The 26,114-nt window shown below is 45.2% G+C and overlaps 1 protein-coding gene across 2 annotated transcripts in view; it reads right to left on the minus strand.

Annotated features, from left to right (window-relative positions):
* ADAMTS16 (ADAM metallopeptidase with thrombospondin type 1 motif 16) overlaps positions 1-20,692 on the minus strand; it is a 142,085-nt gene extending 121,393 nt beyond the window's left edge. For both annotated transcript variants that reach the window (XR_008380568.1, XM_053593313.1), the window contains exons 1-3: positions 20,524-20,692; positions 20,310-20,403; positions 12,120-12,445 (exon numbers count right to left, since the gene is read on the minus strand). Coding sequence is in view for 1 of the 2 variants with exons in the window: in XM_053593313.1 (XP_053449288.1) it covers positions 12,120-12,445; positions 20,310-20,403; positions 20,524-20,604 (501 nt within the window). In the remaining variant the exon portion in view is untranslated. The remainder of the gene's footprint in view (positions 1-12,119; positions 12,446-20,309; positions 20,404-20,523) is intronic.
* Between the last annotated feature and the right edge of the window lie 5,422 nt (positions 20,693-26,114).

Raw genomic sequence — 26,114 nt, forward strand, 5'->3', positions numbered from 1 at the left:
ACACCCTTTCACTTTAAAACAGGCTGCTCTAATGATGTCTCGTTATCCCACTTGTTTTCAACAAGTCACCCTAAAGGTCCTCACATCAATAAAACTGCCTCTAATCTGACCCCCCTCCCAGCTCTGGGACTTCTCTCAAGGTCAGCGTAAGGTTGCCTTGTGGTTCTGTAACTCCATTTGAACTTGCTGACATTACAAAGCGTGTGCTGATTTTCTGATAGGTTTGCGGTGTACACGTCCCAGGCGCACACCTGCACGTGGATATCATCTTGCTTCATCCTCATGGAGCCCCGAGACAGTGTTAACCACAAATCAGGAAAACCGAAGCTCAGAAAGTCAGCCACTTGAAATTAGATTTGATCAAGAAGTGTCTGACTCCAAAAGCCATATTCACTCATCTTTCTTTCCATTTATTTACCTTTATATATATATATTTTTTCCACTTACTTATCTTAAGATGCAATTTATTCTACTGCTTGCTTGAATATCTATCTAAATCAATATCTTTCCTTGACTGGAGAGAGCTCGTGTCTTTTAAACTATTGTTTTGCAGGCTACGCTCAGAAACCTTACATTGTAGGTGCTCCCTTATTACTCAGTTGGTTTGGATTTGATAAAAGCAGTTGTTTAATATATAATTTACTTTAATTAAATAAGCAAAATAACATCAAATACGCTTCTTATTTTATGAGAAATGCCAGCTCTTCACTCCTTACTGTCAGTGCAGAAAGTCACTGCCTCAGGGTTGGTGGAGGATTTGGTGGGTAGGAAACCTGTTCACAGGGATCTTCACACATAATAGGCGACCCGTCTTTGTCATAAACTTGGTAATTAAAGACGACATCTGTCTAGGGGATGGAGAAATAATGATTACAAGGTCTCTGTGCTTACACATCAGATACAAAAGGCTAAGATCGGACAAATGCCACCTTGTTCCTGAATTGTACATCATATAAATTGTATCATATCTTGTTACTCAAAACGTATTTCCACATTTGTTATTTAGAATTTGGTTAGAGGTTTTCTTTATCTGTCACTAGAAAAACTGCTCATGAATATGATTACAGCTGGAGAAGTGCTCATTTCCAAAGGGCCCATCCTGAGACCCTCTCAAGGTGAACAGCATGTGCCTGCCTGATTGCTTCACTGCTTTGGACATTTGCTGCCTGGTCCTCACAACAGCTGTGAGCTGGTGTGACAAGTTGAATGGGGAATGCATGTCCCCCAAACTCTACTTATAAAGGGCCAGGTCTAGGCTGAGCTTTCCACAGTCCTTGCACGCTCTCTGTAGATACGGGGACTCTCCCCAGCCACATCGATGGAGTAAGTAATTCTCATCCATTTGGTCACCCATCCCTTCACTTACTTATTCATACATCCATGCCCCCACACATCCATGTGGTTCCTTTCCTGGGCCAGGAGCTGCTGGGCACTGGAGATACGGTAGGAATTGTGACAACCATGGTGCTACCCTTAGAGCTATTTATCTATTGAGATAGAGGGAAAAATACTAACCTCATAAACAAGGCAAGAATTAAAGCGAGATACAGTTGCATAAGAAGGGAACCTGCCCTGGCTTGGAGCGTCAGTGAAGCACTATTTATGGGAGTGACTGTTCAACTGAGATCTAAAGAATAAAATGACATTTAAGTAGTGCAAGTGGCTGGGCATGGTGTTCCAGACAGAGGGAACAGTGTCTGTGAATATGACATTTAACTAGTGCAAGTGGCTGGGCATGGTGTTCCAGACAGAGGGAACAGTGTCTGTGAACACCCTGACAGGGCTCAACTGAGAGAGCTCGGTTTCATTTTGAACCCTATAAACGTTGGTGTGTCCTGGGCCTAGAGAGTTTCCCAAGGAGGCTGGAGGTGTAAGCAAGGTCAGATGCCCAGGGCATCACTGTCATATGGAGGAGCAGGGCTTATCCAGATGCCACGGGGGCATCTGACGACTGGATCAGACCTTGGCTTTCCAGACTTCACTGAGATTGCTCTCTGGAGGGAGAGGAAAGGCAGGGAGCGAGCAGGTTGCCTCAAGGCTCATGGAACTATCTTCAAATCAATACGGAAGTACCCTAAAATTTGAAGTACCTTCAAATCTTCCATTTCTGTTTTTGCTTAAAGTTCCATAGGACCCAACTTAAACTACATTGAGTGGAGGCAAGGCCCCTGAAAATTAACAGTTTTCTTTGAAAAAGTTCCCCAAAACTGTGAGTTTAGATAGGAATTCACCATATCTAGGGAACAGTCTTTTCATCTTCACTTAATAAGAAAATATATATATATATCAAAAAAAGAAGAAAAGATATACTTGCATGAATGTTTAAATTATAATCTCAATAAAATGACTTTGTATATTGAAAAAAATTACCAATTACTTAAACTACATTTCACTTTACATATTTTGTTCCCAATATCTAATGTTTTAAGGGATATACATATAATTATTCAGTGACAGAAAATTAGAATAATTATATATCATATCATTACCTATTGAAGCTTTCTATTATTCTAATACCATTTCTAAAATAAAGGAAAATAACCATTTTATCATTTATGTAAAGCTCATAAGTAATTAGCACGTAGAATTTTTTTTTTTTTTTACAAATAATAATTTAGTTTAACATTTGCATCAATACTGTTAGGATGTCATGACAGTATATGCCTTATGAACATATTCATTTATTATCAATTAACTCTAAAAGAAAAAAATAAGAATCCTATTTACATTATTTTATATTACAGTTTTCCAAATGAGGCATTACGTTTAGTTTGTAGTAAAAGTTCTATAACTTTCGAGTTACAGAAATTATAGAAAAGACAATATAAGATTGCCACTGACGTTGCTACTAAATTAAAATGCTAAGATTCATTTGATTTAATGCCCTTAAAACATATGCTGTTCTTCCTAAAATAAAAAAAAAGTTAAAGTCTTGAGTAGTGAAAAATAGGTGCAATCAATGACAAAAGGATGGATGTTGTTATTACACGAAAGGACCAAAAGTCAGAAAAATGATACACACCCAGAATAATTGAAGGGATAGCAAGAAATATTAAGGAAAAAGTAAATTCAACTGGTGGTTTCTATTCAGCTTTTAGGCTCCTGGTTGTTGAGTGTTGGTGGGGGAATTACTGAGAACAGCTATTTTTCACAATTAGGAAAAACAGGGCTATACTCTGTGTATAAATTCACTTTGATAAAGAGTCTGGCCTCAGGCATATAAAAGATGACATCCCAGTTTCTTCTTTGGGAGTGATTCAGAGCAGCCAAACTCACAGTCTGAAAATATAAACACTTGCTGTCACACACACGCCCCTGAGTTCTGATTTATACCTGTGTAAGTCATGAAATACAACAGCCAGGCCTACTGAGGAGACACAGTGCTCCGTCTCCTTCTAGCATGCTACACGAGAGGCTTAATTTTAATCAAAGTAGTGAAAGAAGCAAGAATCGCCTCCCATTGGAGAGAAATGTCTGATTACATTGGGTCTGACAGCTCCAATCCCATACAAGAATAAGCTTATCACCCTGTCTTACAGGGCAGTCCCTTTTCACAGATAAGGCTGGAAATTCCCCACTTTAGTTTTGGGGTGTCTTTTCCCTGTTCAAACCAGTGCAAGTGATTTTTGTAAAGCAACAATAAGAATATTGGTTTTCCATTAAAAAAATTATTCATTCATTAAAAACATTTTTATTGAGGGCTTTACTATGTGCCAGGCACTATTAAAAGGGCTAGAGCTAAATCAAGAAAAAGTCAAACATCCCTGTAGTACTCTCAATACATAGCATAGCAGATGACTTGATTATTATTAAGCAATCATCTTTTAACTCCAAACTCTCCTTTAAAATTTGTTTTATGAAGGACTTCCTGTCCTTCCCTGTGGACTTCCTGTCTACTCCCTGTAGACTTCCTGTCTCTTCCAGGTGGACTTCTGTCTGCTCCTTGTGGGTTTCCTCCTGTCTGGCCCGTGTGGGCTTCCTGTCTGTTCCCCGTAAACTTCCTGACTGGCCCCTGTGTATTTCCTGTCTGTTATCTGTGAACTTCCTGTTTTCTCCCCAGGGACTTCCTATCTGGCGCCTATGGGCCTTCTATTTCCTTCCATTTCCTGCTAGTCTTGCCTCACCCTGGCAGGGGGAGTTTGCTTCAGGAGCAACAGCTGTCTCCTCAGAGTCCTAGCACCAGGCAGGGAAGCTTCTGAATTTTAATAACCCCAAACTCCCCCTTAGTTCTCCCGCCCTTGGTGGTGCAGCTGCTGCTTGCAGTTGCTGCATAGTGGTGCTCTAGTATTCCTTTTTTAATTTTTCAATTCTTTAATGACTACTTAGTGCAGTGTATTAATTCTCTTCCTTCAAGTAATTGTGTGGTTTTTGTCTGCTGACTTGGGACTCTGACTGATAATTAGTGACAAATGTTCAGAAAAATAAAACAGGGATAAGAAGTGTGTATGTACGTGCGTGTATGCCAAGTTTGGTGGGTTGGTCAGGGTGAAGATTAAGAAGAAAAAATTTCACGTGTATATTTAGGAGATACAATCAGGTTGCTCAATTTGAATCTCAGGCAAGGAAAGATCTTGCTTTTGAGGTTGGTTTTACTGGGACTCTTTTAGTCTGTTTGGGTTGGACTTTTGTATGAATAGCCATTCTTTTAAAAAGTAGGCTTCAGGCCAGACACAGCAGCTCATATCTGTGATCCTACATGGGAGAATCACTTGAGGCCAAAAGTTCAAGATTAACCTAGCAAGAGCAAGAACCTGAATCTACAGCAAACAGGAAGATAATTCAGGCATTCTGGCACACTGCCGTAGTCCCAGCCTGGGAGGCTGAGGGAGGAAGATCACTCAAGCCCAGGAGTTTGAAGTTACAGAAGGCTATGTTGATGTCACTGAGCTCTAGCCCAGGAGACAGAGTGATACCCTAATCTAAAAAAAAAAACAAAAATTTTTTTTTCAGGAGACCTGTCCCCAGATGGTCCTAGGCCTGGGTCATGCCTAGAAGCAACAACAGCAATGACCATAGGAATCACGTCCTGCTCCTCCCAGGAGGTAACGCTGGCTGTTTTCAGGTTGATCTTGGCCAGGAAGAACCGTCGCTACGTTGCTCTGAAGATGAGCACAATGATGAGCACCAGTCCAATGACTTTCATGACATTCAGTGACCACAATGAGAGTCCATGATGACTGTTGTTGGTGACAGAGACATCACACAGGGAAGTCAGGAGTGCCAGACAACAACCAGAAGGAAATCCTGTGATTCTGTCCTCTCATGTGAATGGGTCCGGATCTCCAAACTAAGGACATATCTGCTTTATTTTTAAATCTCTACATATATGCTAACATTTAAACTCCATCAGTTTTCCCTATCATGAAAGTAACATCATCCACAGCTTTTCAGTGATAACATCACTGGACAGAGAATTTAAAGACGTGCATCCTAGACCCATCTAACACCAGTGGGTTTATAACATCCTCAAGTCTCTATATCCTTTTGGATCTAGTTTCCTCACCTCAAAAATGAGGGAACTGGCACAAAACCATAGATTTTATGGTTAAAACTTGATAATCATCTAATTTGTGTCTACAACCAATTGTAAACTAGCAGAAAAATTTGTAGTTACATCAAGTATAAAAGTTTATCTTATACCACGTTACTCTGATCTATTTCTAGTGATAAAATACATTTGTTTCTGTCAATTTCAAAGTTCGACTATTATATTTATTCTTAACCAATTAGCATTAGTTTATGAAAATTCTCATACTTTCCATTAATTCTTACAACCCCCTCTTAAATTTCCGAATCACCACCAACTTTAGGCATACTTTATCTCAAGAACCTAACTCTTCCTCACATGCCTCCCAAAACTGGTTCTGTCATCTGCCTACATGTGCCATCATTGGTCTTTGCAGAGAGCAACACCTTTCTTTCAACACTCTATTAACTTTCCTGACCATCCCCCACGTGGGTTCTTCCTTTTTACTCCTGTTTTATTTACCCAACTCAAGAGCGTTTTAAGAAGTCACTTGAAAACTTGGCAGTATTTCAGACAGCTTCCTAGGATTTATTAGGTGCTTTAGAAAAATCTCTCAATGAGTAGGATTTCCAGGGAATCCCTGGAGTTTGTGGCTGGAAATAAAACTCAGTACAATTCAAACCAGAGCCTAGAGTGAATTTCGAATCAAGTGAGAGAATAAATAAAACTGAGGAATACATCATTTATAAGTTTTGCAATAGTTTTGAAAACAAGAGAAAAATAAGATTTGAGAAGTGCTAGTAGCCATCCCATGCATTAATGCCTCAGCAAACATCATGTTTAATACAAGAAGAGTTCAAGTTCATGCAGATTTGATGCCAAGGATAAGCTGATAGACTTTATTTCTTTTTTTGCTAAAGTGTTAACGGAAGTACAAAACCTTCATGAAACCCTTTAAGGAAATTAATTTTTGTCATATGTAACAGAAAGTATTTCTGACAAAAACTTCATTTGAAAATACAGACCAATGGAATTTCTAAAAATAGTTTGTCAAAAACGCTAATGATGAAACCATTTCTTATTAAAGTATATATTTCAAAAAATGGATGGTGCTTGGCTTTATTGATAGAAATTAGATGAAATAAATTATAAAACCAATTTTGTATCCATTCATATCTAAAAATAAAGGTTGAGAAGATATAGTCTTTTTGTTTGTAAATTCAACATATAATCATTCATTCCCATAGCAAAGGTAAATTGAGGTTTTGTGTAACACAAATTTAGGAATATTAAGATGAATAAAAAAGGATTCTTTGGGCGGTGCCTGTGGCTCAGTGAGTAGGGTGCTAGCCCAATATACTGAGAGTGGTGGGTTCAAACCCGGCCCCAGAAGGGCAGAGGCAAGATGGCTGACTGGAGCCAGCTTTCCACAGCGGCTCTCATCCAGAAGGAGAGTTAAAGGACAGAAGTTTGGCAAGTAAGCCATTGTTTTGAAAGTGAGCCCAGAGAGAAGGTTGAAGAACACACATGAACCCTGCTGAGGAGAGCTGCAACCCCAAGGATACCTTCCATCACCAAGCAGAAGGGAGTCCCCTCCCCCAAGAGAAGGGCTTGCAGTACGCTCCATATGAACAGGCGAGCAGACGTCAAGCATCCTCCCACTTTATTCCACAGGAGAGACCCTCTACAAACTGGACCTCCTTCCCCCACTAGGGTGCCATGGCACTCTCCTGCCAGGCAAAAAACTATATAAAACCGTATATATTCTCTATGTGCAATTCTGAACTCCCAGGAAGCCTGACATCATTAGAGATGAGGATGGAGAGGAGGGACTCCCAGGAACCCCGACATCATTAGAGATGAAGATGGAGAGGAGGGACTCCGAGGAACCACACATCATTAGAGATGAGGATGGAGAGGAGGGACTCCCAGGAACCACGACATCATTAGAGATGAGGATGGAGAGGAGGGATTCCCAGGAACGACGACATCATTAGAGATGAGGATGGAGAGGAGGGACTCCCAGGAACCACGACATCATTAGAGATGAGGATGGAGAGGAGGGACTCCCAGGAACCCTGACATCATTAGAGATGAGGATGGAGAGGAGGGACTCCCAGGAACCACGGCATCATTAGAGATGAGAATGGAGAGGAGGGACTCCCAGGTATCCTGACATCATTAGAGATGAGGATGGAGAGGAGAGACTCCCAGGTATCCCGACATCATTAGAGATGAGGATGGAGAGGAGAGACTCCCAGGAACCATGGCATCATTAGAGATGAGAATGGAGAGGAGGGACTCGCAGGTATCCCGACATCATTAGAGATGAGGATGGAGAGGAGGGATTCCCAGGAACCCCGACATCATTAGAGATGAGGATGGAGAGGAGGGACTCCCAGGAACCCCGACATCATTAGAGATGAGGATAGAGAGGAGGGACTCCCAGGAACCCTGACATCATTAGAGATTAGGATGGAGAGGAGGGGCTCCCAGGAACCCTGACATCATTAGAGATGAGGATGGAGAGGAGGGACTCCCAGGAACCCTGACATCATTAGAGATGAGGATGGAGAGGAGGGACTCCCAGGAACCACGACATCAGTAGAGATGAGGATGGAGAGGAGGGACTCCCAGGAACCACGACATCATTAGAGATGAGGATGGAGAGGAGGGACTCCCAGGTCTCCCGACATCATTAGAGATGAGGATGGAGAGGAGGGACTCCCAGGAACCACGACATCATTAGAGATGAGGATGGAGAGGAGGGACTCCCAGGAACCCTGACATCATTAGAGATGAGGATGGAGAGGAGGGACTCCCAGGAACCCCGACATCATTAGAGATGAGGATGGAGAGGAGAAACTCCCAGGAACCCCGACATCATTAGAGATAAGGATGGAAAGGAGTGACACCCAGGAACCCCGACATCATTAGAGATGAGGATGGAGAGGAGGCACACCCAGGAACCCCGACATCATTAGAGATGAGGATGGAGAGGAGGGACTCCCAGGAACCCCGACATCATTAGAGATGAGGATGGAGAGGAGAAACTCCCAGGAACCCCGACATCATTAGAGATGAGGATGGAGAGGAGGGACACCCAGGAACCCCGACATCATTAGAGATGAGGATGGAGAGGTGGGACTCCCAGGAACCCCGACATCATTAGAGATGAGGATGGAGAGGAGGGACTCCCAGGAACCCCGACATCATTAGAGATGAGGATGGAGAGGAGGGACTCCCAGGAACCCTGACATCATTAGAGATGAGGATGGAGAGGAGGGACTCCCAGGAACCCTGACATCATTAGAGATGAGGATGGAGAGGAGGGACTCCCAGGAACCGCGACATCATTAGAGATGAGGATGGAGAGGAGGGACTCCCAGGAACCCCGACATCATTAGAGATGAGGAAGGAGAGGAGGGACTCCCAGGAACCCCGACATCATTAGAGATGAGGATGGAGAGGAGGGACTCCCAGGAACCACGGCATCATTAGAGATGAGGATGGAGAGGAGGGACTCCCAGGAACCCTGACATCATTAGAGATGAGGATGGAGAGGAGGGACTCCCAGGAACCCCGACATCATTAGAGATGAGGATGGAGAGGAGGGACTCCCAGGAACCCCGACATCATTAGAGATGAGGATGGAGAGGAGGGGCTCCCAGGAACCACGACATCATTAGAGATGAGGATGGACAGGAGGGACTCCCAGGAACCCCGACATCATTAGAGATGAGGATGGAGAGGGGGGACTCCCAGGAACCCCGACATCATTAGAGATGAGGATGGAGAGGAGGGACTCCCAGGAACCCCGACATCATTAGAGATGAGGATGGAGAGGAGGGACTCCCAGGAACCACGGCATCATTAGAGATGAGGATGGAGAGGAGGGACTCCCAGGAACCCTGACATCATTAGAGATGAGGATGGAGAGGAGGGACTCCCAGGAACCCCGACATCATTAGAGATGAGGATGGAGAGGAGGGACTCCCAGGAACCCCGACATCATTAGAGATGAGGATGGAGAGGAGGGGCTCCCAGGAACCACGACATCATTAGAGATGAGGATGGACAGGAGGGACTCCCAGGAACCCCGACATCATTAGAGATGAGGATGGAGAGGGGGGACTCCCAGGAACCCCGACATCATTAGAGATGAGGATGGAGAGGAGGGACTCCCAGGAACCCCGACATCATTAGAGATGAGGATGGAGAGGAGGGACTCCCAGGAACCACGACATCATTAGAGATGAGGATGGAGAGGAGGGACTCCCAGGAACCCATGACATCATTAGCGAGCTGCCCTTCATCTTGAAGCCCTGTATGGATCTTAACGAATATCCACTATGGACTTTAATTAGAAGCAGAAATCACTGAGAATGACGATAACAGAACAAAAAGGAGCCTAATGTAAAGAGGGTGTTTACTCCCTAATGAACTGTTTTTCTTAAAATGTTAACAGGTTGGGAAGATGAGAAATGAGTAACTGTTCGGAAAGTATTTCCAGAGGTGGCAGCTCATGGAGGATCTCATTCCATATTCTATTATTTGACTTAAGAAAGAGGGCTTGTTAATTCTTTCTTTTTCTTCTTTACAATGCCTTGGGTACATCCTACCTGAAAGCAAACACTCCTAAACCTCACACCCTAAATCCTACTCAAGGTCACGCACACTAGACCATCTACAGACACAACATCAGTGAGGGTGCAGTGTGCGTGTTGGGGAGATCGATGGTGAAGAGATACAACTTTCCATTCCAGTGACCACAGTATTAGATCTCAGCATTTATTCTCCAGAGGAGCACTTTTTCCTGTTTCTTTTCATTTCTTTTTTCTCTTTCTTTCCTGCTTTTTTTTTTTGAGACAGAGTCTCAAGTTGTCGCCCTCGGTAGAGTACCATAGCGTCACAGCTCACAGCAACCTCCAGCTCCTGGGCTTAAGCAATTCTCTTGCCTAAGTCTCTCAAGTAGCTGGGACTACAGGCGCCCGCCACAATGCCCAGCTATTTTTGTTGTTGTTGCAGTTGTCATTGATGTTTAGCTGGCCCGGGCTGGGTTTGAACCTTCCAGCCTGGGTGTCTGTGGCCGGCGCATTACCCATTGAGCTATCGGCACCACCAGTGCCTTTTCATTTCTTTATCTTTCATGTAATATCCCAGTTCTAACTTTCACTATTAACTTACATCGAGTTCACAGAGAGCTGGAGATTTCAGGCAGCTGCTGCCCGCCTCGACCACAGGACAGACTGCAGGGCAGGGTCAGCTGTCATGGGAGAGACCTGGCTCCGGGGGACTCAGAGACACAGGCAACCTCACAGCCTGCCAGGGTAATGAGCAGCACCTGGTCCAAACTTCATGAGCACATCGAAGTTACTGAAGCCTGGAGGGTACAGCCACCTCGCTGTCACACAGAAGCTTCCACTGCTGGGTAAGGCTTCTCGGAAAAAAGCCAAGGGAGTGTCATCTTCATTTTATGCATTATGTGAAGAGTTCTGGTTCATTAATTGAGGAAGATCTATTTTTCTTAGGGGAGTGTGGAAAAAATCAGCCACGTTGTTTTTGTGCTTAACAAAAGTGCCAAATAACCACTACCCCACCCCTGGCAACTCAGACCAAAAGCCTCTTGCAAATGAAAGTAGAAATGGGATCAACTTGTATCAAATTCCCCTAAACAGCAACATGCTAATGTTAAAAAGAATATTTTTATAGGATTTGGCATTTGTGTATATTTTATGGACTTGGTTATGAATCCATGTCCAGTCCTCTCTCTCACACACACACAAAATCCCTATAAGGTCCAGGGCCTGCTTTTCCTCTCCTCAAAGAGGAAAGAAAATTGAAGGCAGACTGGAAGCATTTCCTAGAGAAGCAATGTCCAAACACCTGTTGCTAAACCTTTAACATCCTCAAGACCTTGATATGTTTCGATCACACATTTCCACTCCGCCATCCAAGGTACATTTCATTCATCTGTCTATAATTCTTCTGTAGTCAAGAATTCAAGGATAACCTAAGATTATTTTCTCATAACAATATGAAAATATTTTAAGAAAAGCCGTTGAAATTTCAGCTTGTGTAGGTCTGTGGGATACAGGGAGATTATCGAGTTGGCCAGGACCCCAGTGAAGTAGAGCACCTAAAGTGATGGGCGCTGTCCAGCTCAGATATCCAGACCGTGGGAAATGCAGCATCGGCCCAGTGAGACTGCGAGGCCCTGCCGTAGATGAACACTCTAATTTATAAGCATGTGATCATTATCAGAATAACAGATGCAAACAGAAAGTCATTTAAACAATCTGATCAAATAATCTATATGGAAAATGTGGTGAATACTGCAGCTGTTCTAGTTAAATGAAGACATTTCTTCAGTTTTTACAATGGGCCAGGTAAATTAGGGTTAAAATGTTTTATAAGAAGTTAATGTGCTCAGACCTGGCCAGAAGTTCTTTCACAATTATCTTAAAACAACAACTGGGTGGGTGTGCACGCTGCTGCTCAGTGGGTGGAAGTGGCAGCAGGATGTATTCCAGAGAACTGCCCGGCCCCTGCTGACCCGCACGGCCACGCCATTCGAGGTCAGCTCTGGTCATGCGTCCCCTACTCACACAGCACCATCTACGTCTCCACAGGTACCATGAGCTGTACTCACCAAACCTTGGCAGGTCGAAAGGGCCACGGAGGAATTTCTGTGGGCTCGCACAGAGCCTTGGTAGAAACAGAAGTCCTCCGGCCGCAGAGTCTGCACAGACTTGGTGCCTCCCTTCCCCAAGGTCTGCATGATAAATCCTGGAGCCACGAGGCTGCTGGAAGTTCTCAAATCCATGTGGAAATCGTGTTTGGAGCCTTTCAGGTGAAGGTGAAGAGAGTCAGCTCCTAACTGGGCGGCCGCCCTCCTGCGTCGCTGATGAGGGTTGATCTCGCGGGACATGGGCTCTCCCCTGTGGTCAACCTCGTAGGCAGAGACCAGGTCAAATTCTGAAATCAGAAGATGAGGAGTGACTGAGCCACTGCAAGATCCTGAGAAGAATCAGAAGTCTTAGAAAAGAAGGCTAACTTAGCAGGTGACGTTTTCACCTAGTAAAAAATGAGGAAAACGCACCCCTCATCCATTCTTAGTTCAGCGTGTATAATACTACACCTGAGCTAAAAGGAAAAACCAAGGATGTGGCCTTTACTGAAGTTGAGGCTGCCCTGCAGTGTGTCAGGACCAATCCAGAATATTCTAAGCTTCCTCCCTTATTTTACAGGGAAAATAAAACCAAAACTGGACTTTTAGGATTATGTTTTGTAAATTTTAGTGATAAGGCAATTATCATATGTAATCTTCCTATAGTTTTTTTTCTCTTTGAAAAAGTTCACTTTATTCTTTGATTCTCCTATTATAAAATAATAATACATATATAATGGCAAAAATATCAGAATCCAAATATTTATATAGCAAAAGTAGATGGTTCTAATAACCTTATGCCTAGATGTAACCTCAATCAACATGTTTTTTTAATCTTTTTATAGAGCTTTTTATATGCACCAGTAGAATCAATCTGTCTGTCTCTGGTAGGATTACCTTCTACCCATAGGCATCGCTTCATGTTAAATCATAGAGACCGACCTCATTTTACAAATCTCCTACCATATTCCATGTGACGTGCAAACCATCATTTACACAATCCCCTCTTAAGGGTCATGTACGTTGTTTCTAATTCTTTGCTGTGATAGAGAATGCCAGATCAAATATATTTCCCCACATGTGCACAAGGCTGCTAATATTTCCCATTTCTCTTCACTTGGGAACTGGTAAAAACTGGGGCCTTGGTGTGTGTCACACTTTATGGGGGCAAGACATGATTGCAAGAGGGACTTTACCTAACAATTGCAATCAGTGTAACCTGGCTTATTGTACCCCCATTGAATCCCCAACAATAAAAAAAAAAAAGAGTTTTTGCCAGAAAAACAAATCAATAGAATAAAATAAGCCAATTAAAAAAAAAGAGTTTTTACCAGTTCCCAAGTGAAGAGAAATGGGAAATATTAGCTTCCTATAGTTTTAAAACCTTACTTTAACAATATTCTTTCTGCACTTTATAAGTATCTTCATTGAGCTGATAAGAAATTTTAGTTTAAAAATACCTGTAATTTGTCATAAAATAGTTAAAAAGAAAAATAGGCAAAGCACTCTTTGCTGTTGAATTTTTTAAATATTTAGTCACTGAATCATGGCCCATGCAGGAGAAATTAAGGAGACACAGGACACCCGCGCCCCAGGTTTCCCAGGGGCCAACACTCAGAAGGCCCGTGTGTGAGTTTCCCAGGGGCCGACATCCAGCAAGGCCCGTGTGTGAGTTTGCTCCCACTGACCCTGCCCATGGCCTGGGCTCTTGGACTTGATCAGATTTCACTCTCTGAGGCCTTTCAGAGACATGCACCCCATTCTTCTTTCCACTGTAATGTATAAGGTGCTGGCCTAAACCATAGTCAAAAAAATTATTTCCTTTACAAGAGTAAGTGAAGGGCACTCCAAGGAGCTCTCAGATTTCAGGGGCCCATACAGGGCTGCAGGGCAGTGACCCAGGAAATCTCTGCAGAACATGTTCTGTGTTCATTTGAGCCACCACTTCTCTGCAGCAAAGGCAGGAAGCTTCCTCAGGGTCCTGGGGGGCGGCCCTGCTGCTTTTCTGTAAACATTGAGAAAATGATCATTTGTTTTTCAGAGCTGTAAGCAGGTTTTTTTTTTTATTAAGTCTTTTGTACATAGATTATAAATACATTTATGCCAATTTCAGTGTGTTGATTATTTGTACAAACTGGAGTGCTTACATCACACTAATCAATGTAAGCAGGTTTTGTTCTCTCATTACCACCATAATAGTGTCATCTCTGCTATGCGGAGTTGAGGGAAAGGTTGTTTCTGTCCTAGATGAGCCAGAACTGGGCTGGCGGGGGGGGGGGGGGGGGCAGGGGTGGCCTCCTGCCGTGGGTCTGATCTTGCCACATGCCACATTCTCAGCTCAGCCCTGGGCTTTCAGGCCATGTGACAGTGGCTTTGTTAAGGCTGTGGCTACAAAATATTTTAGTTAACAAGTTGTTAGCTTGGTTTTTACCTTTTAAATATTTAAGCTTATGGTACATGGGCCTCCAAGTGTGTTAGGAGAGGGCCTACATCCTGACCTGCTTTCATCACCAGCATGATAAAATCATAAGAACACGACAGTTCAGAGTGACACCAGGACTTCCTCCAAACTTACTCTGAGCTGTCTTTGAAAGGATGTCAAGCCCAGGCAGCTGAGTAGGCCGGAGAGGTCTCACTCTTCACCAAGAGGGACAGTCTTCAAAGACCCCAAATTCAACTTCCTCTTCCTTGTGTAAGACGCTGATTCTAATATCTAAGAACATCTACCCCTTTTCTTTTTACCACATATGCTGGTAGGAGACTGGTCTGTTAGATGCTTCATAACCAGGACCCTTCTCTGCTTTGGCCTGAGCTGGACACCCTTTGGGGAATCACAAGATAAAATAAAACAGCACCTACAGAAATGGCAGTGGCCAGCAGTGACAATACTGAGGTCATTTCTTTTTTCTGGAAGAAGAAAGTTTTCTTCACAACCTAAACTCTTTTAGCACAGACACTTGTTCACATGTGTCCCGGTAGGTGGCCAAGTGGTTACACGGGAGGTCGCTCAGGACTGGAGCAGGAAGTAGACACAGCAAGGCCAGAAAAGACAGGAAGTGGAGCTCGGGCGAGGCAGAGAGGGCTGGGCATGGGTGGAGAGGTACTGCCTGGGGAGCCCCCAGGAGGGCTGACACAGGATGAGGTGAGGGTCAAGGCCAGGCAGACAAACTCATCCAGCAGGTGCCATGACCCGGGATTCTCTCTTCCTCAGGTCAGAGCTTTGATGTGCAACTCTGCTGAGCCCCAAGCCAGCACTCTGCCCCTCTCCCACAGGCCATCCCGGGCATATGAACGTGCCCTCTGAGGGTCGCTGGCAGAGAGGCAGGTGCTGGCACACAACTGACCATTAACATATATATCAAAGCAGGGAACTCACGTCTCACAGGGTAAAATACATTGGAACTTTTAATATTTAACTCCGAAAATGAGAAAGCTAAAGTAGTCTGGTTAAAGGGTATGCAAGGAAAGAAGGGGGCGAGGGCATCAGGAATGAGCAGTCTGGTTTGGGTATGTGGATCCTAGGCTATCCCAGGCCCCCTCTTCAAGACAACACAGAAGGTGCACCCCTGAGAAAGCACTGGGTCCTCAAACCCTTTCCCCACAGCAGGATCCTGCCCCTCTCAGGCAAGACTGGCTTTTGGGATTGGAAGGAATACCCAGGGTGATGTGGGATGTGAACCCTCCCACCCTGTCCTGCAGGCCACTCAGGGGGAGGGGCCACCTCACCAGCAGTGCCCAGCTTGCCGCAGTGGAGGGAAGATAGAAAGGGAGGCCCCTGTGGCTCAGTCAGTAAGGCGCCGGCCCCATATACGGAGGGTGGGGGGTTCAAACCCGGCCCCGGCCAAACTGCAACCAAAAAATAGCCGGGCGTTGTGGCGGGCGCCTGTGGTGGTCCCAGCTGCTCGGGAGGCTGAGGCAAGAGAATCGCTTAAGCCCAGGAGTTGGAGGTTGCTGTGAGCTGTGTGAGGCCATGGCACTCTACCGAGGGCCATAAAGTGAGACTCTGTCTCTACAAAAAAAAAAAAAAAAGTAACTGACTTGTTCCAAACTGTTAATTAGCACGTTTCACTGCACATAAAAATGTGATTACTGTTCTAAAGAAACCAAATTGTTCCCAGATGATGTATAAGCCATATTTTTATAACCTTTCTTTATTTTGGAGGGCAGATGATACTTGTCCTTTATCAGCGAGACAAATTTATCTTGCAAAATAACCACTAGTAAGCCTCTTTTACATAAATACACAGAGAGCTGTGCTGGTAAATTCTTGACAATATATCTGGGGAAAATGGCCCGGTGTTGAGCATTGCCAATTTCCCTGGTGTAAATCCTCCCCCTGGCTGATTTCAGTCAGTAGCCACTACCAGACAGTATGTCCACCAAGCAAGTGCAACAGATGAAAATAACCTCATAGGCACAGGTTACAGTAAAATATGAGGACTGACAGTTCAGTTAGTGAACTCATCCTAGAAACAGTGCAACGTACCTCACTGCTGACTAACACTGTAGTCAGTCACCAGATGGCCGAGGGGAGCATGTCAGAGGTGACCTTAGTGATATTCAGCAGTGAAGTATGTAGCACTTTTTCTATGATGAGTTCACAAACTTAATTGTCCCACCTTCTTTGTAACATAATTATTAACTGAAGAGTTTGAATATTTTAATGTTCAAAATGAACATTATATTTTATATATTTAAAACAAAATATTTTAATGTTTTTAAATGAAAATTATCTCTCTCTCTATTCACATATTTTCATTTTTAACAATTCGCTTAACAATTCCTGAAAAGATAACAACATGTTCCTAGGAATCAGCGTGCCCTCGCAGAGAGGCAGGTGCTGGCACAAAACTGACCATTAACATATATATCAAAGCAGGGAACTCACGTCTCACAGGGTAAAACATATTGGAACTTTTAATATTTAACTCTGAAAATAAGAGTGGCCTGGTGCAGTGGCCGCACCCCTCTGTCAGAACACTCATCATGTGGAGTGACCACAATCCTGCGCTGGCCTGCGGGACAGAGACCCCCCTTCCATCTGTGTCCAGTGTTTGCCACTGGGGGCGATTTCCCCTTCTCCTGCCCCCAGGTGGAGTGTCCAGAGGTTTTCTTGGTTGTCACCTAGTGGGCGGGGAGAGCTAAACCCCAGGGGTCTAGTGGGCAGGACCTGGGCTCTGCTAAGCACCATACAATTCACATGACACACCCCACAGCCAATTGTCCACACTGCCAGGGCTGAGAAGTCCTGAGTAGTCAAACACAGGCTCTCAGTTACGTGTAAATGACTGTGGAAAGGTCATCGCCGAAGAATTCAGGGAATGTAGGAAACACCACCCCTCCTACACGCTCACTGCTACTTGGAGAGAGGTCACAGAAGAACTGCAGTAAATTGAACATTTTAAATTAACTGTAAGCTTATGTTTTAATGTAATAATCCCCAAAGCTCTTGGTTTGTGATTATACACACAAAAAATTAGGGATAGTACTGACCTTTGAAAATCCTTTAAATAACATCTTGGCATCTTGGTCCTATTATAGATGTTTTTATTAGGGAGAAAATAATTACAGATGGCTGCTCAGTTCAGAACCCTGAACTACTTGGTTTCCAGAGGACGTTTTGACCACAGAATCAAGTCTAGGAAGATGCTGATTTATAATAGAAAGGATGGCATGAGGTGGAGACCTCAGGGGTGTGCCGCAGTGCACCTTGTACCAGCTTTAGATAGCTGAGCTTGGACAATGCTCCCTAATTGAGTGTTCAACAGTGAGTTTGGATAACACTAACTATAAGTTCAATGACATCACAATGACAGCTTGAAATCAGTGCAGGTGGGGGATTTACACCTTAGGAATCAGAGAATGTTACAAATCAGAGCTCCATGCCCCTCTCACCCCACCTGAAGGGCCTGCAAGCGTACACCTGGCCAACCTGAAGGAGGCTGCCCTGTCTCATGTTATTTAAAAGTTTGAAAACTTCAAGCAAACTCAGCACAAGTCTATTACATGGGTGACACGGAGTTCTAAGGAAGTTCTAAACCTCACCCTGGAAGCTAACTTCCTGTGGCTTGTAAGAAGTTGGCACATCTCTGACACATCTCTTGTCTTAGCAGAAGCTACTATTTTTGCTAGAAAGGTAAATTTGTAAAAAAAAAAAAAAGCATTCAAGACTTTTATTAGGGAATAAAGAAAAGCAACACGAAATCACTAACAATGAAATGTGTGTGCTTCGTAGCTGAAGATAGAATTTATCACTGCCTGAAGATGGAATTTATCTCAATTTACTTATCCATTTTATTGCTTCAAAAAGTACATGTGATTTCTTTCCTATTGCATAATTACTTCAGACATCCAGGAGAACTGGCAATAATAGTTTGAGTCATGTGTTATGTGTTACTTTACACAAAACATACGGCCACAAACAGTGACATCAAAACCAACTTGTATAACGGATACCTAGACATGCTCCCAGCATCACATCAAGGACAGTCTAATGCTACTATTCCAGATGGAAACCAGCAAGGCTGCGGGAGAGAGTCTTTTCTCTGGTAGTGTGGATGTTTGCTGTGGATGCCCACTTTCACAATTCACTTTCTTCATTAGGGCACTAAAGTGCTTACCAGTGTGTCGCAGGGGGTGAGGGTACGCTGTGTCCATTAAGTTGGAACTTCACTGGTGATGGTCTGCACCTTCCCCTTCAGGCTCTGACCTAGCCAGGTGAGTGGTTGTCATGGAAACTCTGTGCTGGGACCCCAGCTGATCAGAATGTATTAGCATAACAGCCCACTCACAGGAGGGGGGAAGGAAGCTGAGAATGGTTTTCAGGGTAAAGCACACTTATGCAGGAAGCCTGACTTGATTCCCTCACTGGCTCTCTATGTATAATGGTCTTAAAGTACTTGGGAAATTGCCTGGGTCCCTTTGGAATTTTCACCATTTTGGGGAACTAAAATTTCTTACCAAAATCTTATCAAAAAGGTGAATTACAATTAACTTCTAACAAAAATGCTATATAATAGAATGCATTGTGAGCCAAATATTAAAAGAGAATAACAAGCACACTTAAGTGAACTTTAAATAAACAGATAATTTTCTTTTGCAGACACATGGTGAAAAATTATTCTAAACGGTTATATAATTTGCATCTAGCGCCCTCTGGTGGTACTTACGAATGGGCAAGCGTCAATCTGATTTTGGTACTATTCACAATTCAACAGGGAAGAATTTCCACAGTGGATGCAAATATTAAATTCTTTGTGTTATTTTATGCAAATGAAGAAAATGCATTTAGGAATTTTGAATTATTCTTTAATTTTCTAGATTTTTTGACAATACATTGAGAAAATCAAACCTTGTTTTTCCTACAAAGGTCAATTATTAACAGTTGAGATGGCAATTTATAGTCAGAAGAAATGCGAGGTAACATATAACGATTGCCAACAGATGGGTTTAGATTAAAAACAGCCTAGCAAACAGAGCTGCACACCTATTTTCTCCTTTACCTAATGCAATATCAAGACACAGAGATCCAGTCCAATAAGACATTAAATTTGCAAATGCCACTTGTAAGCTGCAGAAGCAAAACCACGCAGTGCTAAAGGATCAGACTTGGCTTATGACAAATCACGGCGCAGGACGCGAACATTGCTTCCAAGGTCACGATCGCTCATCAGCCACTTCATACACTACTGTGTTTCAAGTACGCCCCGGTTCTCAAAGGGCATTAACTAAAATGATAAGCGCTGAGGGAAAACGACCACCCTTCATCTTCTGCTCTGAGGATAGTAAAGGACAGAGAAAGACTTCAATTTAAAGAGGAAGAGGAGGATCCGGGGAGAGGAGTGGATGGAGGAGGTTTGATACGCTCTAATGGTTTTGATGTATACATTAACACAACCGCTAGTTTCGTCCTAAGTTCTTTAACTTTTAAAAAACATATTTCCTCGTCTTTTCCTAATGTTAGGGCAGTAATTGCTAAAACCCTTATTTGCTCCTTTTCCAGATATACGATATAAATATTTTGGAAATCCACTTGGTGTGCTCGCTCCAATACAGCAGCGTCTTGAGAGTGGCGTTCCTTGGAGTAAGCACAGCCATGGCACTTTATAAACCAGCACCGGGGTGACAAGCTGCTAAATCCCCGGGATTAGAAGCTCCCAACTCGTCACTTACCGCCCGCTTCCATCCAGCCCGGCAGCTCCTCGGGAGAGGGAGGATGCGGGACGCTCGGGCTCCCGTGCGCGGATCCCACGGCGCACGCAGGTGCCTGCGGGAAACAGCGGCGACACCTCGGTGAGGCGGCAGGGACCGCGGGCGAGGACCCGCGGGAGGGACCTGCCTCCTGACGTCGGGGACTCCCGCTCACCAGACTCACCCGCACACCTACCTGAGCCAACAGCAGCACCCAGAGCGCCACGCAGCCCCGAGCACGACGCTGCGCGCCTGACAGGGACGCGCAGGGCTTCATCGGGGGCGCTCGGAGGGGCCTGGGGGGACCACCGACGGTCCCCAGCCGGGCGGCGTGCGGGTGTGCAGAGAGGACCCGACCGGGCGGAGCGCAGGAGGATCCCCCACAGCGGCTACACCGCCCGCGCCCGGGTTATTACCGCGGCCCCGAGCCGCGCGGGGGCGGGGGTGTCTGCGGAGCACCAGCCCGAGCCCCGGGAGGGCAGGGGGAGGAGGGAGGTGGGGGGAGGAGGTAGAGCTAGGGGGATGGGAGGGGACGGAGGTGGGCGCAGGGTGGGAGGACGAAGGAGGGGAGAGGGAAGGGAGGAAGGAGCGGTCAGAGGAGGGGAGGGGGTTTGGGGAGGAGTGACGAAGTGGGAGGCGGGGAGCAGAGTAGGGAATTGAGCGAGAGGACTGCCCGCGGCCCGGGTGAGGGCGGCCAGGTCTGGGGCAAGGGCAGGTTGACCCTGTGCTCCGTGCACCCTCGGCGCGCGGTCTAAGGCTGGAGACTCCAGGCGCCCCTCGCTCGCGGCAGGACGCCCAACCCTGAGGGCCGGATCCGCCTAGCCAGAAGCGCGGGACACCTGCATTCCTCGCCCTCTGTCCTCGGGCTGGCCTGACCTGCGCCCTGGGGCCCGCTGGGGTCCCACTTCACACCTGTAGGGGGAGGTCGGGTGCGGGAAACCGGGCGCCTGAACCTTCTTAGTGCTGTACCGACCCGCGTCTAAAGGCGAGCGCACAGCTGCGGTTTGCGAAGCGAGGAAGTGACGGGAGACAAGCTGGTGTCTCTCACCACTGACCCGGGAAGTGGCCATGGGGTGACAGCGCCCCTTGACTGGCCTGCCTGGAGTGCCGGTGCCTGGCGGTTGGGAGCAGCTGGAGCTTCCATGACGGGGATGGTCGGGCTGCTGTGGGGGCCCCACAAGGGCGCCGGGGAGGCAGCAGGTGCGCGGCCTTCGGCCTGGCCCGCACTGCGCACTCCTGAGTGGGGTGTGCGCGCGTTTGAGTGTGAGCGCCGCGGGGTCCCTGCCCTTGTGTGTGCACGTGCGTGGTGGTGCCCGACTGTGAGAGCGAGCGCGCGTGTGCACAACCGGCCGCTTGCCTTCCCCGGGTCCTCCGGGGCGCGAACGCAGCGTCCTGAACGGGGACAGCACACGCCCCGTCTGTGCGGGGGGCTGACCTGCTCCTTCTCTATCTCTTTCAAATTTCCTCAAAAAATGCAAATATTTTCACAGAAAGGCCTTCACGGGGAATGGCCCTAGAACACCCTCCCGATGCCTGACAAGTGTCTGCCCGGGTTCCCTCTTGGGGAAGCTTACACTTGCCTGGGAAGGGCAGAATCTCTGAAATGTCCCTCCTTTGGGGGCAGCACTTGCCTTTGTCCTGGTAAAGGACGTTGAATGCTGGACAAAGGGGTTTTCTAAGTACCTCTGACTGTGCCCAGTTTAATATCAAAGGGAAACAGACTTTCTCGGAGATCACATGGAGATCACAGCGTCTCTTGTTCTAATAAATACAAACATGCAGTGAAAGAAGGATGGCTGGTGTCAGAAGAAAGATGCACCCTCAGTGTATTTTTAAAGCACTGAGCTTAATGAGTCTCCTTCCATCGTGAAAAAAGAAACAACATTCTTCACAATGTGCCTCCCTGTTCTTTTAGCTGAGCAGGAATCAGGTCTCATCCTAGACTGTGTCTTCAGGTGACCCAGAGAGGATGGCGCATTCCAGCTGAGACAGGAATACCGGTGGGCTGTTTCCTAATGGCCACAGAACAGGATGCAGCAACTCACAGCTGCTTCTTAGCCCCAGCCCCCATCACCAAGGTCACCAGTTCCTATACACCTGCCCTGCCTTCAGCTGCACCCTCTCCTTCTGGTGCCTGACCTCAGACACACACCACTGACTCCCGCATACGCTCTCAGCATCACACTTCACCCCCACGAGGGAGCCTGCCTACAGGGGAAGGGGCTCCTGGACCTCAAGTACTTTCCAAGTTGATGCCCTTGGAAGAGAAATTCCATCCAGCCACCTGTCCACTTTCACAGTCAGACTCTGCCTCCCCCACCTCCTCCAGCTTCCAAAGGAAAAATCAATTCCTATAAACTCTTTCCTTCCTGATTTCTAAAGCATTCCATTTCTTCCTATGCACATTTAAAAAACAATCAGTATGTCAGTTTGTCCCGGGGCCCAGGACACTGCTCCCTTGTGTGTCACAAAGAAGGGCACCCTGGTGTGGCCCTCTGGAGGGGATCTAGGCTTGGTGTGGCCCAGCATTTTGACAATATAGTGGATACTCTTTAAGATACAGTATATCATAAGTACAAATACAAAGCTGGCACTCAGCTTTACAAAGGGTCAATCCCTACTGGGTGCCCCAGAGCTGTTTCATTATCTTCCTTCGTGTGGGCGTAGCAGCACAGTAGCTGCAGGTGACCTCACCCTCAGTCCTCTCAGACCTGCCTTCCTCCAGCCCCTAGACTGGGTGTGGTCTAGTGTGCCAGGGACATTTGCAAATGGCCTCAGCTGGGCCCAGGAGCCTCAGAGCACCGTGATCATTAAAGCGTGCTTTCTAACAGGATGGCATGGAGGGAAGTTCAGGTTGTCCTTCACATGAAAGGTGCACTGCACTGCTGTCATGTGGGGTATTAGTGGTGACACATGCTGCCATCCCGCCCTTCTGAGGCTGGCAGATGAGAAACTGCTGCTCCCCAGACTCCCAGCCTCCTCCCCCCATCTGGTTCTGCAGAGACAGGCACATACTTAAGCTATAGAAGCAAACTGAGGAACAGCCAGGTGCACAGCAAGGGCACAGGGCAGGTGGGTGGTGACATCACTTCTGGTATGACATCACTTCTGGAAGGCCACCCACTTTGCTGCTTCTGCCACATCCCTCAGCTCCTGAGGGTTTCCCAGGCCCCCTTCCCACCTCTGCTCATCTACTCAGCCCTGGTGTACAAGGACCACTTCCCTGCCTTGAGCCCACTAAAGCCATCTCTGCTTTTCCAATGAGTTGAACCCATGGTGGGCTCCACCTCCTCTCAGGCACCGGGCTGTGCTCTGCTGGTCAGTGTTCAGCCCTGGGATACACAGACAGTCCCAGACTGAGCCCGGAGGGGCCCTCCCCAACATTTCTGTGCTTTGATTTCTCTCACTTATCGAGAATCACCTGAAATGCTTTCCTGGAATTCAATTGTTCTTTGGCTTACTTTTTAGTTTGAACTTGACAGTGAAGCTTTCAGCACAATTCTTTTCCCAACAGAGTGGGGGTTGGTTTCCCAACAGACTGACTATGGCCGGGTGGGGTCTGGTTTTGCAGGTGGGTGTTGTCTGTGCTCACCTTGCATGGCCTTCTTTGAACATCCTCTGTCTGCACCCTAAATTGGAAACATTTCTCCCACTTAAATTTTTTATGTTTTCTTCTGAACACTTTTATTGTTTCAATAAGTTTATAAATTCATAAATTTAAATTATTTATTTTCTTACAAGGAATGAAGTAAAGATCTAATTTTCAGGTTTTCAAAATATTCACAATATCCTGATTTTTATCAAATATGTGAATAATTAATTTCCTATCACCACTTATTTAAAAATCCAACTTTGTTTAATAATAGACTATTTTGGGCATGTTTTTAGACATTGTATCTTTTTTGTTTTTGTTTTTCTACTGTCATGAAGATACTGTTTTGATTTATAAATTTAGTTGCCTAGTTATTCTTGCTTCCTAAGAACCTGCTAAATTTTCTCCCATCCCGGTACTAACCAGGCTTAACCCTGCTTAGCTTCTGAGATCAGACAAAGAGCTGCCACGGTCAGGGTCATAGGACTGTAGATAATGCCTGCTGTATTGTGCTCTCTTTCTGCTCTTTTTCTATAATTTCCTGTCTTTTGTTGGTGGTTTACTCATCCAACATTCTTTTAAAATTATTTACATCATATTAAAATCCCTTTGGGATTCTGATCAAAATTGTATAGGTTTGTGAACTTACAAACTTACACAGGATCAAAATCTTTAAAATATTCAATGTTCTATGCCAAGAGACTTATTTCTCTTCATTTATTCTCATTTTCTTTAAGTGCCTCTCAATAAAAATGTGTGCTTTTCTTCATACAGATTTACCATATGTCATTAAGTTTTTTCCTAGGGTGTTCATATTTTTTGTTGAATTCAATTGGATTACTGTAACTTGTTTTCTAATCAGTTTATCAAAATGCTGAAAGGCAGCCAGGCAGGTGTAGAGGTCAGAGCCCAGGCTGTGGGTCTGGAGTCTAGGATGGGAGTCCTAGCCAGGCCATCCACAGAGCAGGTGAACTTGGACAAGTCCCTCAGCCCCTCCAAGCTGCAGCGTCCTCCTCTGTGGGATGGGGGTGAGGATATAAAGATAATGACAGAACCTGCTCATAACTGTGATAGGAGTGAGTTAATAGTTTAAAGAACTTAGAACAGTGGTTGTAAATTAATAGGGCTGATATATGCAGGGCTTTCTTTGTAATAAAATAACTAACTTATAGAAATGGTACAAGTATTTCATAGTTGTGCAGTTTCCTTCATTCTCATGAGGTCTAATAAATTTTCAGCTCATGCTTTTACTTTTCCCAGGAAGATATGATTCCACTGTGTCAAAAATTGATATGTCTCTTTTTTTTCTAATATTTACATCCCGTATTTTATCCCTACTGCTGTCTGCAGATGGGACTCTCAGAGGATGGGGCACCCTGCTGATCAGGAAGGCAGCGGCCTTATTCTAGACTGTGGTTGGAATGGCTGTGCTGTTTTGCTCTTAAGGATGATCCTAGCTCTTAGTCTCTAGTAAATACATTTTACCATGCTGAGAAAAGTTCTCCCCGGATTACTAAGAATACTGATGGTCAGGAAACGTGATTTTGGCAGTGCCTCTCCGGACTGGTTTTCTTCTCCAACAAACCCAAATGCTCACTGTGGTTCTCATTCTGGAGACAGGGCAACAGGGGATAGAGCAGACTGTTTTTAAGCCTTTTCAGGGGTCCTCAAACTATGGCCCACGGGCCACATGAGGTGGTGTGATTGTATTTGTTCCTGTTTTGTTTTTTTACTTCAAAATAAGATATGTGCAGTGTGCATAGGAATTTGTTCATAGTTGTTTGTTTGTTTGTTTTTTTAACTATAGTCCGGCCCTCCAATGGTCTGAGGACAGTGAACTGGCCCCCTGTTTAAAAAGTTTGAGGACCCCTGCTAAGTGATTGTGATGTATCCCCTGGTATGGGTGTAGGGGGAAGTTGTGTCTTTTTTTTAATTCAATTCTCAAAAGCTTTAGTATTTCCTTTAACATATTAATGTAATTACTTAAGAAAAGTGAGCCATGCTATTTTTGTATGTATCATTCCTGCTTTCTTTTAAGATATTTTTAAAAAATGTATTGATTAGGGTAGCACCTGTGGCTCAAAGGAGTAGGGTGCCAGCCCCATATGCCGGAGGTGGCGGGTTCAAACCCAGCCCCAGCCATAAACTGCAAAAAAAAAAAAAAAAAAGTATTGATTAATTCAAGTTTGAAGTAT

The sequence above is a fragment of the Nycticebus coucang genome, chromosome 1 (assembly GCF_027406575.1).
Source record: "Nycticebus coucang isolate mNycCou1 chromosome 1, mNycCou1.pri, whole genome shotgun sequence".
In the NCBI taxonomy this organism is placed as follows: Eukaryota; Metazoa; Chordata; class Mammalia; order Primates; family Lorisidae; genus Nycticebus; species Nycticebus coucang.